This window comes from Pneumocystis jirovecii (assembly GCF_001477535.1).
Source record: "Pneumocystis jirovecii RU7 chromosome Unknown supercont1.9, whole genome shotgun sequence".
Classification (NCBI taxonomy): domain Eukaryota; kingdom Fungi; phylum Ascomycota; class Pneumocystomycetes; order Pneumocystales; family Pneumocystaceae; genus Pneumocystis; species Pneumocystis jirovecii.
The window spans coordinates 19,015-41,897 of NW_017264783.1; the positions used below are offsets into that span (position 1 = coordinate 19,015).

The window sequence follows — 22,883 nt, forward strand, 5'->3', positions numbered from 1 at the left end:
ATATAAAAGATTACTAAAATTATTTTTAAATAATATAAAATAATTTAGAGAATTTTTTATTTTTAAATTTATATAACTTTTATAAATTATTAATGATTACAGTTTTGTGCCTTATTTAAACTTCTACATCCACAGTATATACAAGGCTATTTATATGAGTATTTGGCTATTCGGATACAATTGCCAATATTTCACTAGTAGAATAAAAGCTATACTCCTAAAACGTTATAAAGAAATATTACTTAAAAAGACAAACCTCTTCTCCAACTTTAACACTGCTTCCACCATATGCAGGAAGAATAACTCTATCTCCTACCGAAACAGTTGGTTGAATAGATTTTCCGTCTTTATCAAGATTTCCTGAGCCAACAGCAACTACTTTACCTTCTGATAATTTTTCTAAAGACCTAATAAGAAGTTAGTTATTAAATTGTTCAAACATTAAAATTTCTCAGAGAAAAGATCATAATAAAAAATTATCTTTACATACTTTTCTGGTAAAAAAATACCTGATACCGTTTTTTGCTCAGCTTTAAGTCGCTGAACTAATACACGACATCCTAAAGGCTTAATGCATGAAACAGAACGCAAAGATGTTGCCATTTTATTTTTTTTAGAATAAAATCTTTTTAAATGAAATTATAAAAAATGATTAATTTGCTTTCGAAGATTCGAGATATTTAAAAAAATCAAAAACGAATTAAACAAATCCTTAATTGTTTTTACAGCTTTTGAGAGTATCAAATCATATAAAATAATTATTTGAATTTTTACTTTTTGAATATTTTCTTTGAGTTTATGAATATAACAAAGATATAAGGCCACAATTCGACAAACAATAGAAAAACAAATTAATACTGGTTAATTCAATTGAATATGGTTCTTTTTTTTATTAGGATTCGAGAATTATTGAGTTTAGTTTTTTTCTTTACAGTCTTTGTTCCAATTTCCTCGTTAATGTTTGATATTATAGCAATGCCTTTAAATGTTCAAAATCAACGATGTATCCGTAATTTTGTACCTACTAATACTCTAGTAACTATATTTGTTAATGTCTATGGGTCTCAGGATGATGGCCAGAAAGTAAATATGACAGTAGGTTACTTTTAATTATAAAAAATTGAAAGTTAATATTCAATTCAGATTACTGACATTCATGGGAATGAATATAGTCGTTCAAAGGAAATTATTGGCGAAAAGAGGGTCATTTTTACTACAAGTGATGAATCTACAATTATAGTATGCTTAAGTAATGTTCTCTTCTATGGTAATAACCCATTTATTTATAAAGATATGAAATTTTATTATAAATTTTTATGCTTTTTGTAGGAAAATTTAAGCAACAATTTTAAATTTCTATAAAATTTAATTTATGTTTATACACATAAGCATTGACATGTTTTAGGGTCTAACAATACTAATAATTTTCGATCTGTAGAACTGGATATTAACAAAGGTACAGATGCGCTTAATTGGGAAGATATTGAAGTTCAACGTCACTTGAGACCTGTTGAGGTTGAATTATTAAAAATTGAAGGCATTTCTCGAGAAATTGCAAACGAAATGGAATATTTGCAAGTACGAGAACAAAAAATGCGAGATATTAATGAAAGTACAAATGATCGAGTTAAGTTTTATGGTCTTGGATTCATGATCTCTTTAGTTATCCTTGGCATTTGTGAAATTATTTATTTACGCCGTTTTTTTCAACGCAAACATCTTATTTAGATTTTATTACATGTTTCTTGTTTAATATAAAAATACAATTCGTATAATATCTGCTATATTAGTTAAATTTTTAAAAAGACTTTCTGTTTAATTCTATAAGTTCTTTTTTGTAATTTTTACGTAATGATTTAAAGATTATCGTAGGATTTTTTCAAAGATTAAAAAATCAAAACGTTAAGAATGTGCGATATAAATGCAAATATATCAAGTAATGATGTACAAGAATTGCTTAACATAGCAGGAAAGCCAAGATTAGGTCATTATGTTATTTTAAAAACACTTGGAGAAGGAAGCTTTGGAAAAGTAAAGCGTAAGAAATCAAAATAGAATGAAGATAAATTGTTAATTATCTAATAGTTGCTGTTCATTCTATAACAGGACATAAAGTTGCTCTTAAAATAATTTCACGAAAATCATTATTAAATTTAGATATGTCATCAAGAGTAGATCGTGAAATATCATATTTAAAGCTTTTAAGACATCCTCATATTATTAAACTGTATGAGGTAATTGCTACCCCTACAGATATAATCATAGTTATAGAGTATGCTGGTGGTGAATTATTTGATTATATTGTTTCTCGGGGTAAAATGAGTGAAGATGAAGCTCGACGTTTTTTCCAACAAATTATAGCTGCTGTAGAATATTGTCATCGTCATAAAATTGTTCATAGAGATTTGAAACCAGAAAAGTATTTTTTTTAAGTTTTTTATTTATTTTAATTTTAGTCAAGCCTTTTACTAGATGATTTTCTTAATGTTAAAATTGCGGATTTTGGTTTATCAAATCTCATGACTGACGGAAATTTTCTAAAGACATCATGTGGATCACCAAATTATGCTGCACCTGAAGTCATATCTGGAAAGCTATATGCTGGTCCTGAAGTAGATGTTTGGTCTTGCGGAGTTATTCTTTATGTTATGCTTGTTGGTCGACTACCGTTTGATGATGAATTTATACCTACATTGTTTAAAAAAATAAATGGAGGAATTTATACTATTCCTTCATTTTTGAGCACAGACGCTAAAGAGTTACTTAGTCAAATGCTTATTGTAGATCCTATTCAACGAATTACATTACAAGAAATTCGGAAGAATAAATGGTTTAATCTAAATTTACCTGATTATCTTCGTCCATTTAGTGAATCTGAAGAACAGAGTGAAGTTGATGATAGAATTGTTGGGAAACTCAGACAGGTAAATTATTATCTATAATAGACTTGATTATTAACTAGTTAGGCTATGGGCTACAATAAAGATCACGTATATGAAGCACTTTCTAGATCAGATGGGAATGAAATAAAAGACGCCTATCGTTTAGTAGCAGAAAATCAAATGAGATACAAGGATTGTAAGTATTTTATTACTATATAATTTTTTTTATCTTTTTTAGCTAGAATTACTACAGCAAAGAATATGCAATCGTTTTTAGCCCAGTCTCCGCCTAGTTGGAATGTTGAGCAGATTAAATCTCCACGAAATATTTCATCATCATCATCAAGTCATTCTTCATCCACTAACTTAAATACTTCTATAGGACGAGAGTCATTTAATACACTATTAACATCAGTTAGTAGATCATATACACGAATAGAAGAAGAACAGACTCCTTTTCATATTAGTATTTTACCATCTAGTCTCCATAATTATCATGTAATGTATATGAATAAAATATCTCTCAGTACATCAAATAAAGATGAAAAGTCGCAAAATAAAATATTTAGGTCAACTATATCAATGCCTATAAATTCAGAAAAAAAAAAACGTATAAATCGATGGCATTTTGGAATACGCAGTAGAAGTTCTCCATTGGAAATAATGATAGAAATATACAGAGCATTAAAAGATCTTGGCGCTGAGTGGGTTGATTTAGAGTCTAGGGATATAGATATGTCTGATAAAACAAATAAATCAAAAGAAAAAAATATCATGGAAGATGATACTAAAGAGTGTATACCAACTTTAGATAAAATTAAAGATCCTTATGTTATTAAATGCCGTTTGACGAAATTATTTGATAAAGAAAAAAAGATTATAGTAACTATTGTTATTCAATTATATCATTTAGAATCTAATAATTTTTTGGTGGATTTTAAATGTGGGGGCTATCAAAGTATATGTTCAGTTATTTCAGAATTATCATTAAATGATATAGAAAGTGAAACAGGGAAAATAGTCGATGGAATAAGTAAATTAATGAAAGATAGTACAGTAAATTCCAGTTCTCGAAATTTGAATACAACATATTCTACATCAAATACTTTTATAAGAAATGTTTCTGAAAAACAAGTTACAAGTCCTTTTCCTTTTTTAGATATGGCGAGCCAGTTAATATTAAATCTTATGTAATATTTTAACGTTTGCACAAATTAAACTTTGCATGTTATTTTGAATATTTTTATGATATATATGTTCTATGATGTTAAATTACACTTTTGTGAAGTCTTATTTTTTATTGATTATTTATAATGTTTTAATATAATCGAATTTTATATTATTATAATTTTAGTATTTTTAAATTTGTTTATTTAAAACCAAAATTTATAGTCTTTATGAGACTTAATAATAATTGCATATTCTTATTAGTCAAATATACAAAATACAGTTTTAAGTGTTTTTCAACGTTTTACTATGCACTTATGATAAAATGATTATCATGAAATTAACTTTTTGGCCAATTTTAATTTTTATTGTAATTATTCTTATTATCTTTTTTTTTTATTTTTTTGCCGTAGGTTATATGATGTTTAATCATTATTCTTTTTTAAAATATTTATAGATTTCAGTATTATCAGCTTTTTCTCAACCACGGATTTCATATCAATCTGAGCTATATTGTAAAGTTATATCAGAAACAGGAGAATATGATAAAGTACATTTTAATACATTAGATGTGCCTGCAGAGGTTTTTCTGTCAGTAGTGGTTCCTGCTTTTAATGAAAAATTACGACTTTCAAAAATGTTACAAGAGACTGTAGAGTTTCTTTCTAAGTTTGAAAAGCAGCAAAAATGGGAAATACTTATCATAGATGACGGAAGCACTGATAATACTTTTGAGTATTCTGTAGAATGGGCCTTATCTAAAAGTAAAACTTTAAAACAGGGAGAAATTAGAATATGTTCTTTGAAAAAAAATAGAGGAAAAGGAGGTGCTGTAACACATGTATGTTTTTTAACAGTATATTTATTGTTAGTAATATGGAAAGGGAATGATTCATTCTCGGGGAGAATATATTATATTTGCTGATGCAGATGGTGCATCTAAATTTTCTGATTTACGTTATCTTTTAAAAGAAATTAAAAAAATTGAGGAAAATGGATATGGTATTGCTATAGGGTCTCGTTCTCACATGGCATCGAATAATATTATTCTAAAGGTATTTTTAATTATAAAATATAAGATTAAATCGTTTTAATAAATTTAGAGATCTAAAATCAGGAGTTTTATGATGTATGTTTTTCATAAATATTTATGGTTTATGGGAATAAGGCATATTAAAGATACTCAATGTGGATTTAAATTATTTACTCGTAAAGCAGCTTTAGTAATATTTTCAAATATACATGTAGAAAAATGGATATTTGATATAGAAATATTAATTTTAGCTGAAATATTTTTAATACCAGTGATTGAAGTTCCAATAACATGGCATGAAGTTTCAGGTAGCAAATTAAGTTTAATAAGTGACAGTTTACGAATGGCAATTGATTTATTAGTTATGAGATTAAGTTATAAATTTGGATTATGGAAGATTAAAAAAAAAAAAATCATAAAGTTTTAATTCATTCAAATATTTCATGTATAATCATAAACGAATCTTTCTCATAAATAATTAAGTTATAAAAGTCTATTTTTAATATAAATTTGTAATTTTTAAAATGAAAAAAGTTTTTGGTTTTATTTTTTTATTTATACTTATTTTTAAAGTTAAAATCCACTAAAGTCATATAATTAAAATGCTTATTTTTTAAGTTTTTTTTTATTTCATTTTTTAAGATGAACTTGTTATTATTTTTTAATGATTTGACATACTTTTTCTTGTAGAAATTTTAATTTTAAATTTAAAAATTTGTTTTTATTTAAAAATACAATTGTAAAAAAATTCTTAATAAAATCTAAAAAGATTTGAATTTTTAGATCTTTCAGTTTTTTCAAAGTATGTTAATAAGCATTTTCCAAATGTAAACTTTCTATTAATATACGAAACAACTAATTAAATAAAATTTAAATAGACATGTGGCTACTATTAATAAAGTTATAAAACAAATATTTAAATGTTTATGGCTCTCCTAACTTAGTGAAATTTTTTTTGGATATCAATCTAATAGACAAAAAATATTATTCAAGAGTTTAAGTTTTAAAATTTTTATATAGCTTTTTTTTAATATAATTTTTAATTTTCTTCAAAAATACATTAAAATTATTAGATAAAATCAAAAAATTTTGTTAATATTTTCAAATAAAACTTTCATTATGTTATTATATTTAACATAAATTATTTCAACATGATATATAAGAATAATTATATACTTTGTAATATAACGCTAAATTTATATTTGATAATTATAAAAATCTACGATACATTATAAAATTAATATTGTTAGAATATACCTCATTAATTTTTAATATTATAAAAAAGTTTTTAATATGTTGATAATTTATTATATTTTTGGAGTCAAAAAAATGTAGTTTTTTTAAAGAAATACTTTGAATATTTTATTATAATTTATTTACTTTTAAATAATTTAATAAAATAATTTAATATAAAATTTATAAAATTATTTTTAAAAAAAATATTATTTTTTGAAACTTTTTTTAGAAAAAGAATATTTTATTGAAAAACTATTAAATTATATAATATTATTCTAATTATTATGTTTATTTATTAAATTAACTATAATAATAATTTTATTAAAATATTTAATATGCCCGTTTTTGTTTATAACTATTCAATTATAAAATGCAAAATCAGTTGATTTTAAAAATAAATTAGTGAAAAAAGCATTCAGATTTAAATTTTTCAAATATATTTCCTCAATACAAAAAAAAAAACATGATTGAATATATTGAACAATCGTTGAATATAACTTCTGACATTTCTGATTCTTTAAGCATAATATCATCTGATACTGATAGAGAGTGGCAAGAATCATTAAATCAACTAAATATGCTTCTGTATTGGGTCCTCATTCCATTTATCGGAAAATGGGCAGGCCGTAAATTTGCTTATTTCTGTAATTGATGGTTTTTATAAACATTACTAATCATTATATAATAGTGTGGAAACAATATATGAGAATGAAAACTCCTATAGAGTCTGCAGTAAAAGGTCAAAATATATCCAGGATGGCTAGATTACTCGGAACAATGTCATTATATTAGTGAATAAGACATCAGCATAAAGAAATAGACTTAAAAATATTGTATTTTTATAACTACAATATATCTTAAACATAATATATTAAAAATCAATTATTTTAAGAATAAGTAATATTTAAAAACTTAAAACATTCCTTTTTGTTGAATATAAAATGTAAATATTTTATTTGCTATATTTTTATTCGATTGCTTAAAATTTTAAAAATGTCGAAATAAATTGCATTAAAAATCGTTAATTTTTTTAAAATAAGCTTAATAAATTCTTTTTATTTGAAAATATAAATATTTATATTTACTTTTTTTATAATTTTTAATTTTAATTGAATTTTATAGTTTATAATTTTAGGTTATTTTTTATTCAACTTAATATATGTTTAATGCATGATTTAATATTATGTTTCTAAAATTAGGTTATCTAATTTTTTTAATCTAAAATATTACTATTGAATTTTAAAAAGCATTAACAAATTATTAAATCAAGACAGATTATAAAAAAAGGGTTCAATATAATTAAAAAAGTGTGTATATTAATTTTAAATATTAATTATTTCATATGCAATTTTATTTAGTAATATATTTTACATATTTTTTATACTAAAAATGAAAGTATATATATCTCACGAACGAAAATTAAAAATTATATAATTTAATAAAAAAATAATTAGAATATTTTTGCTGATAAAATTGTGTCTAAAAATAAATATTAAATCATCGTAGCTCTGTATGGCTTCTTCTGCATTAATATTATCATTATTACATCATATTCCACTTCTGGAATCAAACACATAATTATTCGAAAAAGGAAGAATAAGCATAATAATTTTTTTTGATTAATAAAATTATGGCAGCTAGCTGATTTCACCTTGAAAATTTAAATAGCATCAAATATTTAACAGTTTTTTTGAAAAAGACTATTAACATTTCATTTTTTTTAAAGAATAGGAGAAATATATTATGCTATAAAGCATTAAGATAAAGAAAATAACGATTATTTTATAAAATTACAAAATACGGTATCAATTAAATTTTTTCTTTAAGCAAAGTATAAAACATAATATTGCTTTTTCTAGATTAAATTTTGAAAAAGTTTTTAAATTTACTAAGTGATTTAGTTTATTCGTAAATATGAAGACTGTTTTTGATCCTTTATGTTCTCCTGCTACAGAGTTTGTCAAATCTTCTCCATTCTTAGATGATTTAGAGTCCGATTATATTTTTACACAATATCCACCTGATAATTTAGATTATACCCATTCTAACAATTTTGAAAAATTCCTAAATACGGACTTTAATAGGTGCAAATATGATGATGAAAAAGACATTGGCTTTTTTGATGATTTTAGTTTCTTAAATCCAACGGGTATTCATCTCGAGGCAAATAATTCTATTTTTCAATTATCAACTTTATATGATATACCTTGGACAAAATCAATATTCGATAAAGATTTAATGCATAATGACTTACAAAAAGGGAATGCATCTGAAGGCGAAGAAGTGTCAGATATTTATGTTAATCTTAGTGATTCTGCATCAACTAATCAAATATTCGATTTTTCAATTAAAGATACAACAGAAAGAATAAATCAATTAGATAAAAAAACAATCGAAAATAAAAATATTGTTTTGGATGAAAATGCATCTGGTGATCAAAAAAATAATCCTACACTGTCTTGTCCATCTAGTTTAACTAATAATATATCTCCCTTTTTTGGTCCATCTTTTACGTGTCCACCAACACCTCATATATCATCATTAATAGAAAATAAATTAAAGGAGCCACTTACTTCGGATCTAGAGTTGTCTGCGGAAAGTTCTTTAAAACAAATAAATACGCAATTAGGCGACATTACTTCAAAACAATTACATTGTAATGAATATGAAGAATTATCTCAAATAAATTCGTTTGATTGTAATACTGATACGCAGCTTATTAATGATACTTTTCTGGAAAATTATTATATTTCAGATGAATTATTTTTAAAAAAGCGTTCTTTTCAGGATTTTTCTGACGATATTTATCTATCATCAAAAATATCTTTGAAAAAAAATAAAAGTATGTTCCCAATAAAAAATAATATTTATGATCATACATTTAATTCAATGATTCAAGATGACTCTAGAATGTTATCACAGTCGTATATATCGCCAAATTCAACTTTTACATTTGATAATAACTTATCTTCCACAAATTACGAACAAATTACAAATGAAAAACAAGATTATATGAATGCATCATCATCTATGCCATTTGAAATTTATCTTCCTAGTACAATAGCATCGTGGTCTTCACCAAAACATAATTATCCAGTTTCAATAGCATCTATTAAAAATAAGCCATCTAAAAGCATTAATTTAAAAGACATAGCTAATTTGTCTCCTGCTAAACTTAAAAAGATACAAAAATATCCTATAAATTCTAGGTCTTTTATTAATTTTACTGAACGTGATGCTGAAATTATTCTTAATGGTGTTGCACCAAGCGGAAGTAGTAAAAAGCATTAAAATTGTATTTATAGATAGTTTTCTAATTATCATTGAAAATAGCTTATTCATTTTCTTTTGTTTAAATTAAGCATATTTTATATTTATATAATAATTTTTTTTTATAAATTAAAACCTAATATTAACAATTTAACATTTTTTAAATATTTAAAAATATTTAAAAATATAAAAATCAATTTATATTATATTTAAATTATATGTTATAATGTTGTTAAAACTGTGGCTTTAATTGTAAATATATAGGTAATAACTTAGTTCTAATAAAATGATGTATTAGTATAATAAAGTAAGCTTATAATATTTTTATATTTCGAAATATCAAAAAAAAAGCTAAAATATTTTAAATAAAAAAACATTAATATATCTTTAAAAAAAAAATCTAAAGTCAAAATTCAGAATATATAAAAAATAAATTAAAAGTAGAGAAAATAGATTAATAAATTTATATTAAATATTCATATATATATGTATATATTCAATTTATATGCCCAACATAATAAACAGATTAGCAAAATACATGTCTTAAAAACCTGTTATAACTTTATAAATTTTAAAAGATAAACAATCTATAAAAATGTCGCAAAGAATATTTTCTAGTTAGCTGAAAAAAATTAAAAAATAATATATAAATATAACAAGACCTAAATGGTTTTATCTCATTTCACATCCTTCTCCTTTAATACGACTAGTACCATGACAGCTACGTGCATGTTTCCACCAGAAAATTTCAGCTACTTTAACCTCTTGCTCTTTTACACCTTGTACACGTACCCACTTCTTACATTTATGACATTTGCCTTCAAGAATTTCCTTTCTATCTGGAATACTAGTAAATCCTGCAGTTTTTTTCTTTTTTGAAGAACCATTAGTAACAACAGATCCTAAAGGTACTGTTCGAAAGGATACTGGTGGAGAATATGGTAATGCTGTTGTAGGATTAATTCCATGAAAGAAATTCATATGATACCTAAAGATAATTAGAAAGTAATTTACAAAAGTTTTGTAAAAAATAATACCAAAAGGCACTTATTTTCATTTTCAACCAAACTTCTTTCCCCTGACCACCTCTTTCAACACTTTCGCAGCAGATTGGGCACATTCCCATTTTATTTATTCCTACACCTTTAATATAGCGTGGATTATAAAGATCGTCTACATCATATTGAATTGGAGGATTACCATTAGAGTAAGTAGAGCGTGGATGAGCAAGATAATAGCGAAAAAAATCCGGATGAATAGGAATATTTTCAGGAAATGAACGTTGACTTATTAAAGGTGGAGTAGAAGGTGATGTAGGTCTTGATGAAGAAAGAGGGGAGAAAATGTTAGAAGAAAGAGATGAATCTGAAGATGTTTCGCTTTTAAGTGCTGCATTACTGTCAGAATTCTGTTTTTCTGAAAATGTGCATGAAGAATGCATAGGTTTCTGTGAAGAAATAGAATAAGCATTATGTTTATTAGAATAAAAAAAATTTGACTCAAGAGGTAAATCATCAACTTCATCTTCAGTAGCTTTCTGGCGCATACGGCGAAACTGTCGACCAGCGATAATAGTTCGTTTATTGTTAGGGAAAGCACGTTTATGTGAAGTATTACTTGAAAGTTTTGTCAATTCTCGCCCAATACGTTTCCCAAGAGTCGTAGCTCGAAGTGTTGCAATACGTTTAGTTCTAAATTGAGCAAGAACAAATGAAGAAAGAGCAAGCGTATCTTTTTCCTGTAGCGTGTTATCTTCAGCAAGAGAGCTAGCAACATTTATATTAGAAAGCATATCTTCAACATTGTTTTCAGAGCTTAAAGATGCTATTTTAAAATCAGCCGGTGTAGAATGGTATATTTCTGTAAGAGATGGTGTAATAGAAAAAATTGTAGCTGAGTTATTACATGTATATACTGGATCATACTGGAAAGCTGAATCATACATTGCAATAGTGCTATATATTTCTTTTTTCTTAAGTGATAGTGTATTTGTTGATAATGCAGCAAGAGGCCGTCGTAGGCCATTCATTGACATGTTTATTGTTCTTTTTTTACCATGTCCACACCATGTTCTATTCATCCAATCACCTTCCCTCATCCCTCCTGATACTACTCCTTCTTCTACACTGTGCATTGATGTTCCCTCTGGTCCTCCCGAATCTTGTAACATTCCTGATTCATTTGGTATTCCTGATTCACCGGAATTTCCAATATTATTGCTAAATACATGATTTGATACTGTTTGCATGTTCTCTATGCACTTAATATCAACTACAGTCTAATCAATTAGACACAAATATATCAATTTCTGATTAAATACCCCATCTATCACATCATCTTGCCAAATTGCAATCCCTGTTCGAGTTTTTTCGGGAATATATGCACTTGAAAATACATTTACAGTTGATGTTAGGAAAATATCGCATGCATTTCGTCTAAATGCATAAGATAAATCTTTTTCTGTCTTCATTAAAATTTTTTTACTTTTATAAGTTTGAACGATAGAGATTAAATTATACGTAGTGGATTAGTATAAAAAAGGTCTTTAAAAATTATAAAAATTATAGGTAGATAATAGTAAAATTTTATAAATATTTTAGATATTTAAGAAAAATACACCATTTTTACTAATGGTTCATGTATTTTATGGTTTAGCAATAAAATGTTAAAACACAAATTTTGAAAAAAATCAATGGTAAAATGATACAAAGAGTTTTACTCACATTATTGGTATTCTTCAAAGTGTATTTTAGAGTATTAACAAGAACTGATTTTTTTAAATAATTATTTTAAAAACTTAATTACCATTTATAGAATTTGGCAGGAAATTTAAAGCTATCGAAGTGTAGTTTTCATGTATATAAAAAATTGGATAAGAAATAAAAACATCTTTAAGGCTTGAAAATTAAAAATAGAAAAATATCAGCATTAATAGTAACTTTTAAAAAAATATATAGCAAAATTAAAATATTCGGAAAGTTTTATTTTTTTAAATAGAGAGAAAAAACTTAAAGGAAAAAAAAAAAAATCTAGGGAATCGATGGAGCGCTAAAAAAAAGTTTTATAATTGATAAAACAAACCGTTAAGGATTATTTAAATAAAGATGGCGGAAAAATATGTGTATTTGGGTATTCGTATACTTGTAATTATAATAGCGCTTCTTTTATTATCATTTTCTATTGATATTAATGAACGGCGTCGACGTAACAAATATAAACCATTAACATCAGTTTATTATATATTGTTTGTTGCGGGTTTTGCTATCTTTACAGCAGTTTTGCAGTTTTTGAAAGGTGCTCTAGCATTTTTGGATACACCTCTTCTTCCACTTATTAACGATATTTTGAATCTTATCTTTACATTTAGTGCAAGTATTATTCTTGTTTATATAACAGGATTTCATTCATGCTTAAATACGGAATATGTGAAAAAGACTGGAGTCTTCTTAGGTTCTAAAGGGTTATGTCGAGAATTTCAATCTATTACATATTTATTATTAATTCTTTTTTATGTTTATATCATTTCTTCTATTATTTCTGGGTTTTATTTTGGAAAGAAGGGTAGTGGTTCTAGGAATCGTGGTTATGCAACTTCTTAAATGCAAATACTCCCGTTTATGTGGTGGAATGAGAGTAAATAATATTTTAGATAATTTATTAATATGATTAATATTTTTTCGTGATTTATACTTTGTAAAAAAAGTTGTAACGTATATATAAAAAAAAGAAAAAAAAAGTTTTAAATAAATTAGAGGTTTTATTAAAGGTTTTAAGTTTATTTTTAAGAAAAGGTTTAATAGAAATGGTTCATTGTCTTAAGCCTCGAAGACAGCGTGAAATAGATATATTATATGAAGATGGAGAAACAAGTGGAACAGATGAAACATCATATTCTGAATTGTCTAAGTCTAACGATGGAATTATTACAGATGATGATGATACAGAAGATGAGAATGCGATTATATCACCAGAAACCCTTTCATGTAATGAATCAAGTGAAAAAAATGACAAACATGACTCTAGTTCTCAAAAACAAGATATCCTTTTAACTTATGGTATAAAAAGTTTTAGAAGACGTCAGAAGTATTTCAGAAACATGTCTCCTGTTTTAAATCAGAAGTCGCTTTTGCCTACGAAAAAAAATGTTAATAATTCTACTATGTTTAACACGTCTGATATTTTTGAAAAAAAAGTAAAGACTATTCAGAAAGAATTTAGAAAAAAAAAAAATAAAAAAGAAAAAGTAATACAGAGCGAAAGCAAAAACTATCAGAAACCTAATAAAGCTGACCCCACATTTGTTCCTTATATTGGTTCTTTTTTTATGCATGATAAACGTCATAGCTATAATTCGTTTATTTCTCATAAAAAGCCTCAGTACTTTGGAAATAGTTACTCTCGTCAAAGGAGTAAATGGAAAAAGTAATTACATTATTATAAATATCCTTGCTAATTTTTTTTAGTTCTCATACAAAATCTTTACAGGATGATGTATGGACACATGATGCTTTTGAAATAAATGATGAGATTAGTGTAATATTTTTTATATTTTTTTCTTAGTTACTAATTTTAAATAGATAGAACCTAATAAGCAATATAATTCCAGTACATCAAATACTAAGAAAGATCCTAAAAACATATCAAAACATAGGTCTAGGATTTTTAATATTCGTGTTAAGATTTCTAGTTCTAATGATACAAAGAGTTTTCAGAAAGAATTAACTAATCATTTTAATCCTCTTTTTCATCGGCTTTTTTTAAGAGAAGATAAACCGGTGAAAATTAAGTTTCCTAATAGCTCTTTGAAAATTGCTTATCCAGCTCCTGAACATTCTTTCAAATTCGTTCCTAAAATCATGCAAGTACCTAATTCTTTTAATAATTCGGATTCTATTGAAGTTCCTAAGGAATCATTATTTACGATACAGCATACAAATTCAGAAATGTCTGTACAGAATCCTACTTTAAATAATTTTTCTTCTGATAATCAATCTGAACTGGATTCTTATTTACAGTTAAAGAACTTTCCAATATTGCATGGTCAATCTAAGAATGTTACAAGCAGTTCATTGGATTTTCATACACATAATGATCATCCGTCTTTAGTATCTGATATGTATAAACATCAGCCCGTAAAAGGATTAAATGTTGATTTGTCTCTCTTTTCTTTACAACCTTCTGTTGGAGATACTTTAAAGCTTACAAATGATGATAAAACAAATACGCAACAAGTTTCTAATGAAAATGCATCAGAAATTTATTTGCCCAATTCTGGTATTTCTATTTTCATCTTTGAATAGTATTATTAACTAATTAGCGGTATATTCAGTACCTTTTCACTCAGACTATCGAACATCTCAACAACCTTTATTTTATTATTTTTCTACACATTCAGGTCATTCTTATCTTGTATCTTATTATAATGCACCATCTCAATATAATACTTCTATTTCTTCTACTCTACCATCGATATCTACTTCATCTTCAAACACACCTTCTATGACACAAGATAATAATGCTATGATATATTACTATGATCCAATGCAATATTATTATTCATATTCTACAATATCTACACCACCCAATTATATCCCAAGTAGGTCTGAATCAATACGTTCTAATCATATTTCTACAAAGTTTCCGGTTAATTCTATTACATCCTATAATTCTCATAGAAATAACTCTGGTGACGAACAAGGAATGTGTTATTACCCTCAAGGTTACATATATTATACTAATGAAGTAATAATGTAAGCTATTTATCTTTAATATCTATGTTATAGTTTTTTGAAATTTTTGATTTTTCATATTTGATATTTAAGTGATTTTGACTATATTAATTTGTTTTAAATATTAGATATTATTAGTTTTACTATTTTCTTGTATTGAATATATTATAAATAATTAATAGAATATGTTTCTTTTTAAGCAAAATGTCATATGCATATGATTAATTTTATAAAGTTCGAAAGATATAATTTATGATATTTATTTTGTTTTTAATTTTAAAATATAACATTTTCAAACATTTCAGAATAAACATATCCTCCCTTCATAGAAATTTGTACATTTTGTCGAAAATTTTCTTGATTATTCTTTAAATCGTCAGCAGCAACTTTATAAAATTGAAATTAATTATTGAATTAGTAAAATATTTAAATACTAACTTTTGTTAAGAGGATCTTTAACATTTCTAAGAATATTAATAACATCAAAAAAAAAAAAAATAGCTTACGGATCAAGAAAAAGATATTGTAAACCAAACATAATAGCATTAAGATTAAGCACTGGCTTCCAATCTTCTCTAAGAATATTTAAACAAATATTTCCATTTAAATCTATATTTGGGTGATAAATTTTTTGCACACATTTTACTTTAGGAGGATTATGAGGATAATTTGTATCAATATTAAATTTAAAGCGAAAAGATCCATTTTTGTAAAAACCTATTATTTTTAGAAATATTATCTTTAAAAAAAATTATAAATAACCTTCATCTGGTGATATTATAAGATAAAAATTTAGAAGATCATTTGGATTTGGAAACTCTATTTTCATTCTATATAAAATTAAAACAACGACTATTGTAAATATATTTTAACGTTTCTGGCAAAAGAAGCTCTGTTATATCTAAAAATATATTATTATTATTATTTATTGATATTTTTATATTTTTAATACCTTTTTGAACACGGATCTGAGCTGCAGTAATTTTAGGTTTCTTTTCTGTATCTAAAAAACTATTTTTCATATTGTAAATTTTTAATATATGTATTTTTATTTTATAAAATTATCCCTTTAGTTAAAGATTTATTTAGTATTATATATTAATATTAGCATTTTTTATTTTATATCAATAAAATAAAAAATATTAAATTTTATATTTATTTAATTTAAATATATAATTTTTTATTAAAATTTATTAATTTTATAATTCATCAAAACTTCAAAATTATATTTTCTTTATTATTTAATGTCACATTAATATTTAGAAAATATTATATTTATTTTTATATAGTTTTTAGATTTAAAATAATTTTAATCATAGATCAAAAGATACATAATGTATTAAAGAATCAATTTTAAAATAATAAACTTTTTTCATTAATTCCAGTACAAGAAACTCATATTATTTAAATCTTACATCTTAAAAATTATTTAAATCATTTTAAACTGTTCTAATTATTTTAATAAAATAGATAACTTAATATCTAATAAAACTTTTATAATATAAAAATTTGAATTTAATAAAATTCATAAAATCTTTTTAGCTTTTCACTAAAATATTTTAAATTTGAAAATATCAATATAAAATTATAAAATTTGTTTATTTTTAAATTTTTTAAATAATTTTAATACTTTAAATCGATAATTTTAAACTTTAATATTTAAAAAATATCTAAAAAATTCTAATGTCTCTTTCAAATACTGCTTGTTGCTCTCTTCTTCCTGTAGTTTCAGATTATACCCCAAAGGGTTATATGACAAAAATATCAAACATTGATGCATATGTAATAGGCGATAATAAAGAACGTACATTAATTTGTATATATGATATTTTTGGGTATTTAATCCCTTATATCTATATCAATAGAACTAACAGAACATGTTTATAAGATATTGGCCACAAACAAAACAATGTGCTGATTTACTTAGTGCAGGACTTGGGGATGCTAGAATTGTTATGCCAGATTTTTTTTTGGGGAATCCATTTCCATTAGAGTCTTTCCCTCCTAATACTGAAGAAAAAAGAAGAGCTTTGAAGGGCTTTTTTAATGGCCCTGCTAATCTAGAAAAAAATTTAGAAACTGTAGGCATTATTATTGAAAATCTCAAAAAAGATGGCGCAAAATCTCTTGCAATATTTGGCTTTTGCTGGGGAGGAAAACTTTCAGTTCTTAGTGGAGGATGTTATAGCGATAAAATCAATAGCGTTGCTATGATTCATCCTGCGTAAGAAATATATTTATTTCTTCTTTTTAATAATTTTTCAGTATGGTTGATTCTAATGATGCAGATAACTTAAAAGTCCCAATATGTAATATTATAAGCAAAGATGAGCCTCTCGACGATTGCAATACATTTGAAGAAATAATTAGAACAAAGCCATTCTCAAAAGATTGTATTTTTAAAACTTTTTCGACAATGCACCATGGATTTATGGCTGCACGTTCAGATCTGACTAATAGTGAAAATGTTGAAAAGTTTCGTGAGGGTATTAAAATCCTTATCAGTTTTTTCTCTAACACATTATAAAATTTAAAAATCAATATCATGTAAACTATTTTATATTTATTTTTTAAAATTTTTAAGAACTTAAACATAAAAATATTTATTTTCTTAGATTATTTAGTATTATAGTTTATATTTCTTATCTAATGATACCATTATTTTACCTTTTTAATATAAAAATACTAACAAAATTCTAACACTTTTAAATTACCCAAATATATAAAACATTCTTTTTCGAATAGATTCAAGACTAGATATATTTTTTAAACAAATCTATTTATAGCTTCTTAAAATAAACAATATATCAAAATAAAACATTTCAAAACAAAAAATGTTAGATTAGATAAAATTTTAAGGAAAACGTATTTTTATACTATATTGCAGCATACGATATCCTATTAACGGTAAATTTTCGATTTTAATAAAGGCTAAAAAAATGACAAAATATTTGAATAAATTTAAAAAACCATATTCATCTAAAAAACATCATTCAACTGAAACAAATACGTCCGAAAGCCTACATTGTAATACAGAAATAACAGATATTAAAAATTTTAGAAATAGTGACCCATGGTCTTGGGATTATGTTTTAGATGAAGAAGTATATGACTTATTAGAAGCATGCTATGTAGAAGTTAAATCAAGAGGTGTAATGATTCCCTTAGTATTTTTGCCATTTAGGCCTATGTCTAATGTTTTATCAACAAAATTATTTATCCGAAAATTCTTTTCAATTGATTCAAAATCACAGAAAGATCAATATATTCAAGAATTGCCTTTAATGGATATCTATGTGATAATTGGAATTATTAGATGGTGTTGGCTAAGATTAATCGATGGTGTAGTAGGTTGGGATGTTTATGAAGCATTTACAATACTCGAAAGAGGTATTTTTAAATTATCTATTAAGCTAAATTTACATTTTTAGATACAAAATACCCATGTAATGCATTTTTCGATTATATTCCTGTAGTTGCAGGGTCTAAAGTTCGGGAAAATATTATTTTTGGATTTTTCAATATTCTTTCTTCCATTGCAGCTTATTCAAAAATTAACGGACTTTCAGGAGACAAATTGTCAAGAACAGCTGGCTGGTGGGCGTTTAATTTTGAAGATAAAGAACAAGGATTTCATAAAGCGTATAATAATTGGAAAAAGTTTTGTTTCTAATTTTTTAAATAAATACTAATAATAACTTAGATCAGCAGATGCAAATGAACATTTATTTTTTGCATATCTTAGAAGTATAAAGGAGCAGCACAGTAATACGGAATTATATGTCCCAAATTCTATGGCACTATCGCTCGTTAAATTACTTGAACAAACACCATACCCTTTGCCTGTATCTTCATTGATGACACTTCACCATAAAGATACTCTATGTATTGATATGCATGTAAATATGCCAAGCCCTAATGCTTTTATTGTTCTTCAGCGTGTTGCAATACAAGGTTTAGATACAGATGATGAAATTGTTTCAGTATTGTGGAAGCATCGTAATCATATTGAAAATGCCTTAACCGATGAGTCAAAAAGAATTCTTATGTGTATTTCTAATACATTAACAAATGTATCATCCTCAACAGAATCTAAAGAATGGGAAAATTTTTTAAATTTTGGATTTGATTATATTGAAAACGACTTAGAAAACCTTAAAATAGATTCAGCATGTAAAACATATAAACATAATATTTCTTCAGGTAACAAAATACCTAAAATATGATTAAAAGATTATAAACTAAATAAAATTTATAGAAAATAAATCTAATGAATATTTTCTTGAATCAAAATTTAAAATAAATTCTGCTATTCCTTCAGAAAAAGAAACTTCTTTACGTGATGTATTTCCATCTGATAAAACATCTTTACCAATAAATAAAAATCAATATCATTCAGAGCTAAATTCAGCTACAAAAATAAATACTGAATGGTTAAATGGAAGCATAATATCAAATAAGTACCGCATTAATTTAGACGAAAGCTTTTGGGGTGTATGGATTGACTCTTGTAGTGATGAAACACCTGTATTTAAAAAAAAAATATTTGAGAATTTTGTTCTTTTTGAGATTGAATTAGAGGAAAAAAAATGGATCATTGTTGAAGTATAATTAAAAAGATTTAATCAATTAAAATTAATTGTATTTTAGGAACAAAATAATAAAAATGATAGGCGTATATCTTTTGATTCATTTCATGTAAACTCTTCAGTAGAAGACAAACCAAAATTTGCAAATAATATAAGTAAATATGAACCACCATTGTCAAATAGTGATCATAAAATTAAACGAAATTTATCAGAATATTTTAAACATCAGAAAAATAAACTTAATATTATAAATAGGTATAGGTCTGTTAAAACAAAAAAAAGTATACCGCTTTTAGAATATAAACAAGATATAAAAAATAATGGTATTATCAAAGATAATAAAAAATATATATATACAGAAAATAATTTTATAGGAAAATTTAATTCCATAAAACTGCCATTTTCTTATAAAAAGTTAGAGTACATGGTAGAATTAAATAATAGTAAAAAGCAATTGAGTTTGGAAGAAACAAAAGAAGGAAAGAATAACGTTTCTAGTCATAAGGTAGAAAAAGAATACGAAAAAATCCCTATAAAGGATTTGAATTTATATTCATATTCAATATCAACAAATAAAAGATATGGGATATTTAATAAATTTAATTTAGAAATTTCAAGTATTTCAATTTTGCGTTTTTTTAATGCTAATTACAATAGATTTTAATAAATCAACACCAAACATACATTATAATACTTCAAGATTATTACCATCTAAACCATCTTTTGAAAGTGAACGAGCAAAAAGTACATCAAGTATAGTTAATACCATTTATTCTATCCAAGAGGATAATGCTTATATGGATATTTCCACACCTAATTTTGAATTAAAAAGGCTGCCTACTTTAAAAAAATATAAAGATAAAATATTTAAAAATTCAAAACGCAACAAAAATGTTATTTCTATAAATAACCAAATGCAAAATAATAATTAATTAATCATACAAATAACATTCAGTTAGTGAAAAGTTAAATATTATTGAATTTAATCTTTTTTATTTGTAAGATTATTTGGGAAATATAGAAAAATCTTTTTAAAAATTTTTTAAAAAACCATTTAAATACATAATTTTAACGGTAGAAAATGCATTAATATTGCGAAACAGCTAAATTATTGAAAATCAGCATATTAACACTATATATATATTATTTTTTAGAATATTTAAATATTATTTATCATAAAATTGTTTTTTCGCATTTTATTATTTTTAGGCTTATGAATAAGTCATAAAACACTAAGTACTTTGTTAGTTTTATTATAGAACTTATATGTTTTTAACATGAATACAAGATATCAATTATAAATAAATCTTATATAAAAAGTATTCAAATATTTATAACTGGATCATATAAAAACCATAATTTACTTAAATAATTATTTAACAATTACAAATATGATAAATGCATTCTATTTATATTTTAATCCATTCTTTATTTAATCCACTCTTTAGGAAAAACTAAACGACGTTTTGATTTAACATGTCTAAAGTCTTGAGGAATATCTTCAAATGTATCACTTGTGTCCTTTAAAATATATTTAACTAAGTTTTTTTTAAAAGATTATTTATACCTTGGCCTCTTTAATAAGTTTATAAAGCTGTTCATTTAAGTATTTTTTATTTTGAATTCGATATGGAAATAGTTCACAACTAAATTTTAATATATCCGTCAAAGGATTATATCTTGGTCCTGCAAGAATAATCAACTTATGGCGTTCTGTTGGTGTAAGGGCTAAATTATTTAATAAAATCTCCAATGTTACTTTTGATTCAGCAGGATGTTTTTCTCCAAAATAACTAGTATATCTAAACTTTAAAACTTGAGATTTTTCAGGAGGTTCATATGGAATAGAAAACTCTTTTTCAAATTAATTAGAACAAAAATTCCACCTATTTTATATCCATACTTGATAATGTAGGAAGCTCCCATGCAGTTTTCCGATAATACTCTCTGATTTCACGGTGTTCATTAAGATAAATATGGCCTAAAGATGTAATACCGTAATGTTCATCCATTTTAGTATCTTTTTTTCTGTATTCACGATGATTTTGCCGTATTTTTGATACTTTTTCTTTTGCAACAGTTTTATCATTTACCTCATTCTTAGTAAAAGTTGATAATTCTAATCTTTTAAAGTAAAAAAAAAAGTTTTTTTTTGGCATTTTTAGTATAAAAAACCCTTTAAAAAAAAAAGTGTATTTATATTTCATTATTTTAGTCAATTAAAGCTTTATTTTCTAAATAAAATGTTTATATGTCTTAGAAAAAACGTTAATCTTAAAAATAATAAAAATCATAGAAATATAATTTTTTAAGCTTTTTATGGTTAAAGAAAAAACTGTATTTGTTACAGTAGGATCAACACGATTTGATGCATTAATATCTTCTATACAACAAAAAGAAGTACAAAAAGCACTAATTGCACATGGATTTTCTAAAATCTTAGTTCAATATGGGAATTCACAGAATATATTTAATAATTGGGAATCAGTAGAAGGCTTAAAGGTTAATGGATTTGATTATTCCAAAGATATTGAAAAAGCATTTAAAGAATCAGATTTAATTATTTCACATGCGGGTAATTATTTTATTAAAGTAGCAAATTAAAAATATCTAATATTTATCAAAGGTTCAGGATCTATTATAGAAGCATTAGAACTTAAAAAACAGCTTATTGTTGTTGTTAATGAAACGTTAATGGATAATCATCAGATTGAATTAACAGAAGAAATGAGTCGTCAAAAATATCTTATTTCAAGTACACCAAAGTATAGTACATGATATAAGTTTAGATTTCACTAATTTTAGGAATCTTTTACATACAATAGAAAACTTTAATGAAAAAGAATTAAAACCATTCCCATTTCCTACAAAATCTTTATTTCCAATAATTCTAGATAAACATATGGGATTAAATTGATATCTATAGAAATATAATTACATATAAATATCTAAACTTTAACTAAAAACTATATGCATT

General features: G+C 24.6%; 14 protein-coding genes across 14 annotated transcripts; 10 read left to right on the forward strand and 4 right to left on the reverse strand.

The window, feature by feature from the left end:
* Window positions 1-166: 166 nt before the first annotated feature.
* On the reverse strand, window positions 167-603 carry T551_02059 (uncharacterized protein; the record flags this gene model as incomplete). Its single annotated transcript, XM_018374322.1, has 3 exons — window positions 167-217; window positions 257-407; window positions 491-603. 3 exons carry the CDS (start codon window positions 601-603, stop codon window positions 167-169), a joined length of 315 nt encoding a protein of 104 aa, XP_018229274.1.
* A 273-nt stretch (window positions 604-876) lies between these two features.
* T551_02060 (uncharacterized protein) lies at window positions 877-1,728 on the forward strand (the record flags this gene model as incomplete). The annotated part of the gene is made up of 3 exons (XM_018374323.1): window positions 877-1,095; window positions 1,144-1,267; window positions 1,406-1,728. The coding sequence occupies 3 exons, from the start codon at window positions 877-879 to the stop codon at window positions 1,726-1,728; spliced, it is 666 nt and encodes a 221-aa protein (XP_018229275.1).
* Window positions 1,729-1,908: 180 nt separating this feature from the next.
* Window positions 1,909-4,076, forward strand: T551_02061 (uncharacterized protein; the record flags this gene model as incomplete). The annotated part of the gene is made up of 5 exons (XM_018374324.1): window positions 1,909-2,038; window positions 2,086-2,419; window positions 2,462-2,924; window positions 2,967-3,078; window positions 3,121-4,076. 5 exons carry the CDS (start codon window positions 1,909-1,911, stop codon window positions 4,074-4,076), a joined length of 1,995 nt encoding a protein of 664 aa, XP_018229276.1.
* Window positions 4,077-4,325: 249 nt separating this feature from the next.
* Window positions 4,326-5,509, forward strand: T551_02062 (uncharacterized protein; the record flags this gene model as incomplete). The annotated part of the gene is made up of 4 exons (XM_018374325.1): window positions 4,326-4,458; window positions 4,507-4,890; window positions 4,934-5,104; window positions 5,153-5,509. Exons 1-4 carry the CDS (start codon window positions 4,375-4,377, stop codon window positions 5,507-5,509), a joined length of 996 nt encoding a protein of 331 aa, XP_018229277.1. The 5' UTR covers window positions 4,326-4,374.
* Window positions 5,510-6,781: 1,272 nt separating this feature from the next.
* On the forward strand, window positions 6,782-7,110 carry T551_02063 (uncharacterized protein; the record flags this gene model as incomplete). Its single annotated transcript, XM_018374326.1, has 2 exons — window positions 6,782-6,944; window positions 7,007-7,110. The coding sequence occupies 2 exons, from the start codon at window positions 6,782-6,784 to the stop codon at window positions 7,108-7,110; spliced, it is 267 nt and encodes an 88-aa protein (XP_018229278.1).
* Window positions 7,111-8,232: 1,122 nt separating this feature from the next.
* On the forward strand, window positions 8,233-9,609 carry T551_02064 (uncharacterized protein; the record flags this gene model as incomplete). The annotated part of the gene is made up of 1 exon (XM_018374327.1): window positions 8,233-9,609. One exon carries the CDS (start codon window positions 8,233-8,235, stop codon window positions 9,607-9,609), a length of 1,377 nt encoding a protein of 458 aa, XP_018229279.1.
* Window positions 9,610-10,260: 651 nt separating this feature from the next.
* On the reverse strand, window positions 10,261-12,058 carry T551_02065 (uncharacterized protein; the record flags this gene model as incomplete). Its single annotated transcript, XM_018374328.1, has 3 exons — window positions 10,261-10,576; window positions 10,626-11,866; window positions 11,909-12,058. 3 exons carry the CDS (start codon window positions 12,056-12,058, stop codon window positions 10,261-10,263), a joined length of 1,707 nt encoding a protein of 568 aa, XP_018229280.1.
* Window positions 12,059-12,692: 634 nt separating this feature from the next.
* T551_02066 (uncharacterized protein) lies at window positions 12,693-13,187 on the forward strand (the record flags this gene model as incomplete). The annotated part of the gene is made up of 1 exon (XM_018374329.1): window positions 12,693-13,187. One exon carries the CDS (start codon window positions 12,693-12,695, stop codon window positions 13,185-13,187), a length of 495 nt encoding a protein of 164 aa, XP_018229281.1.
* Window positions 13,188-13,390: 203 nt separating this feature from the next.
* T551_02067 (uncharacterized protein) lies at window positions 13,391-15,342 on the forward strand (the record flags this gene model as incomplete). The annotated part of the gene is made up of 4 exons (XM_018374330.1): window positions 13,391-14,010; window positions 14,052-14,121; window positions 14,166-14,862; window positions 14,906-15,342. The coding sequence occupies 4 exons, from the start codon at window positions 13,391-13,393 to the stop codon at window positions 15,340-15,342; spliced, it is 1,824 nt and encodes a 607-aa protein (XP_018229282.1).
* Window positions 15,343-15,593: 251 nt separating this feature from the next.
* On the reverse strand, window positions 15,594-16,339 carry T551_02068 (NEDD8-conjugating protein UBC12; the record flags this gene model as incomplete). Its single annotated transcript, XM_018374331.1, has 6 exons — window positions 15,594-15,703; window positions 15,756-15,781; window positions 15,824-16,034; window positions 16,080-16,147; window positions 16,191-16,218; window positions 16,270-16,339. The coding sequence occupies 6 exons, from the start codon at window positions 16,337-16,339 to the stop codon at window positions 15,594-15,596; spliced, it is 513 nt and encodes a 170-aa protein (XP_018229283.1).
* A 661-nt stretch (window positions 16,340-17,000) lies between these two features.
* On the forward strand, window positions 17,001-17,844 carry T551_02069 (uncharacterized protein; the record flags this gene model as incomplete). Its single annotated transcript, XM_018374332.1, has 3 exons — window positions 17,001-17,152; window positions 17,206-17,541; window positions 17,583-17,844. The coding sequence occupies 3 exons, from the start codon at window positions 17,001-17,003 to the stop codon at window positions 17,842-17,844; spliced, it is 750 nt and encodes a 249-aa protein (XP_018229284.1).
* A 365-nt stretch (window positions 17,845-18,209) lies between these two features.
* On the forward strand, window positions 18,210-20,878 carry T551_02070 (uncharacterized protein). The gene is made up of 6 exons (XM_018374333.1): window positions 18,210-18,707; window positions 18,749-18,977; window positions 19,021-19,520; window positions 19,576-19,922; window positions 19,968-20,523; window positions 20,564-20,878. Exons 1-6 carry the CDS (start codon window positions 18,257-18,259, stop codon window positions 20,836-20,838), a joined length of 2,358 nt encoding a protein of 785 aa, XP_018229285.1. The 5' UTR covers window positions 18,210-18,256; the 3' UTR covers window positions 20,839-20,878.
* A 456-nt stretch (window positions 20,879-21,334) lies between these two features.
* On the reverse strand, window positions 21,335-22,113 carry T551_02071 (mitochondrial 37S ribosomal protein RSM24; the record flags this gene model as incomplete). Its single annotated transcript, XM_018374334.1, has 3 exons — window positions 21,335-21,427; window positions 21,474-21,760; window positions 21,810-22,113. The coding sequence occupies 3 exons, from the start codon at window positions 22,111-22,113 to the stop codon at window positions 21,335-21,337; spliced, it is 684 nt and encodes a 227-aa protein (XP_018229286.1).
* Window positions 22,114-22,225: 112 nt separating this feature from the next.
* Window positions 22,226-22,823, forward strand: T551_02072 (N-acetylglucosaminyldiphosphodolichol N-acetylglucosaminyltransferase catalytic subunit ALG13; the record flags this gene model as incomplete). The annotated part of the gene is made up of 3 exons (XM_018374335.1): window positions 22,226-22,481; window positions 22,533-22,671; window positions 22,712-22,823. 3 exons carry the CDS (start codon window positions 22,226-22,228, stop codon window positions 22,821-22,823), a joined length of 507 nt encoding a protein of 168 aa, XP_018229287.1.
* Between the last annotated feature and the right edge of the window lie 60 nt (window positions 22,824-22,883).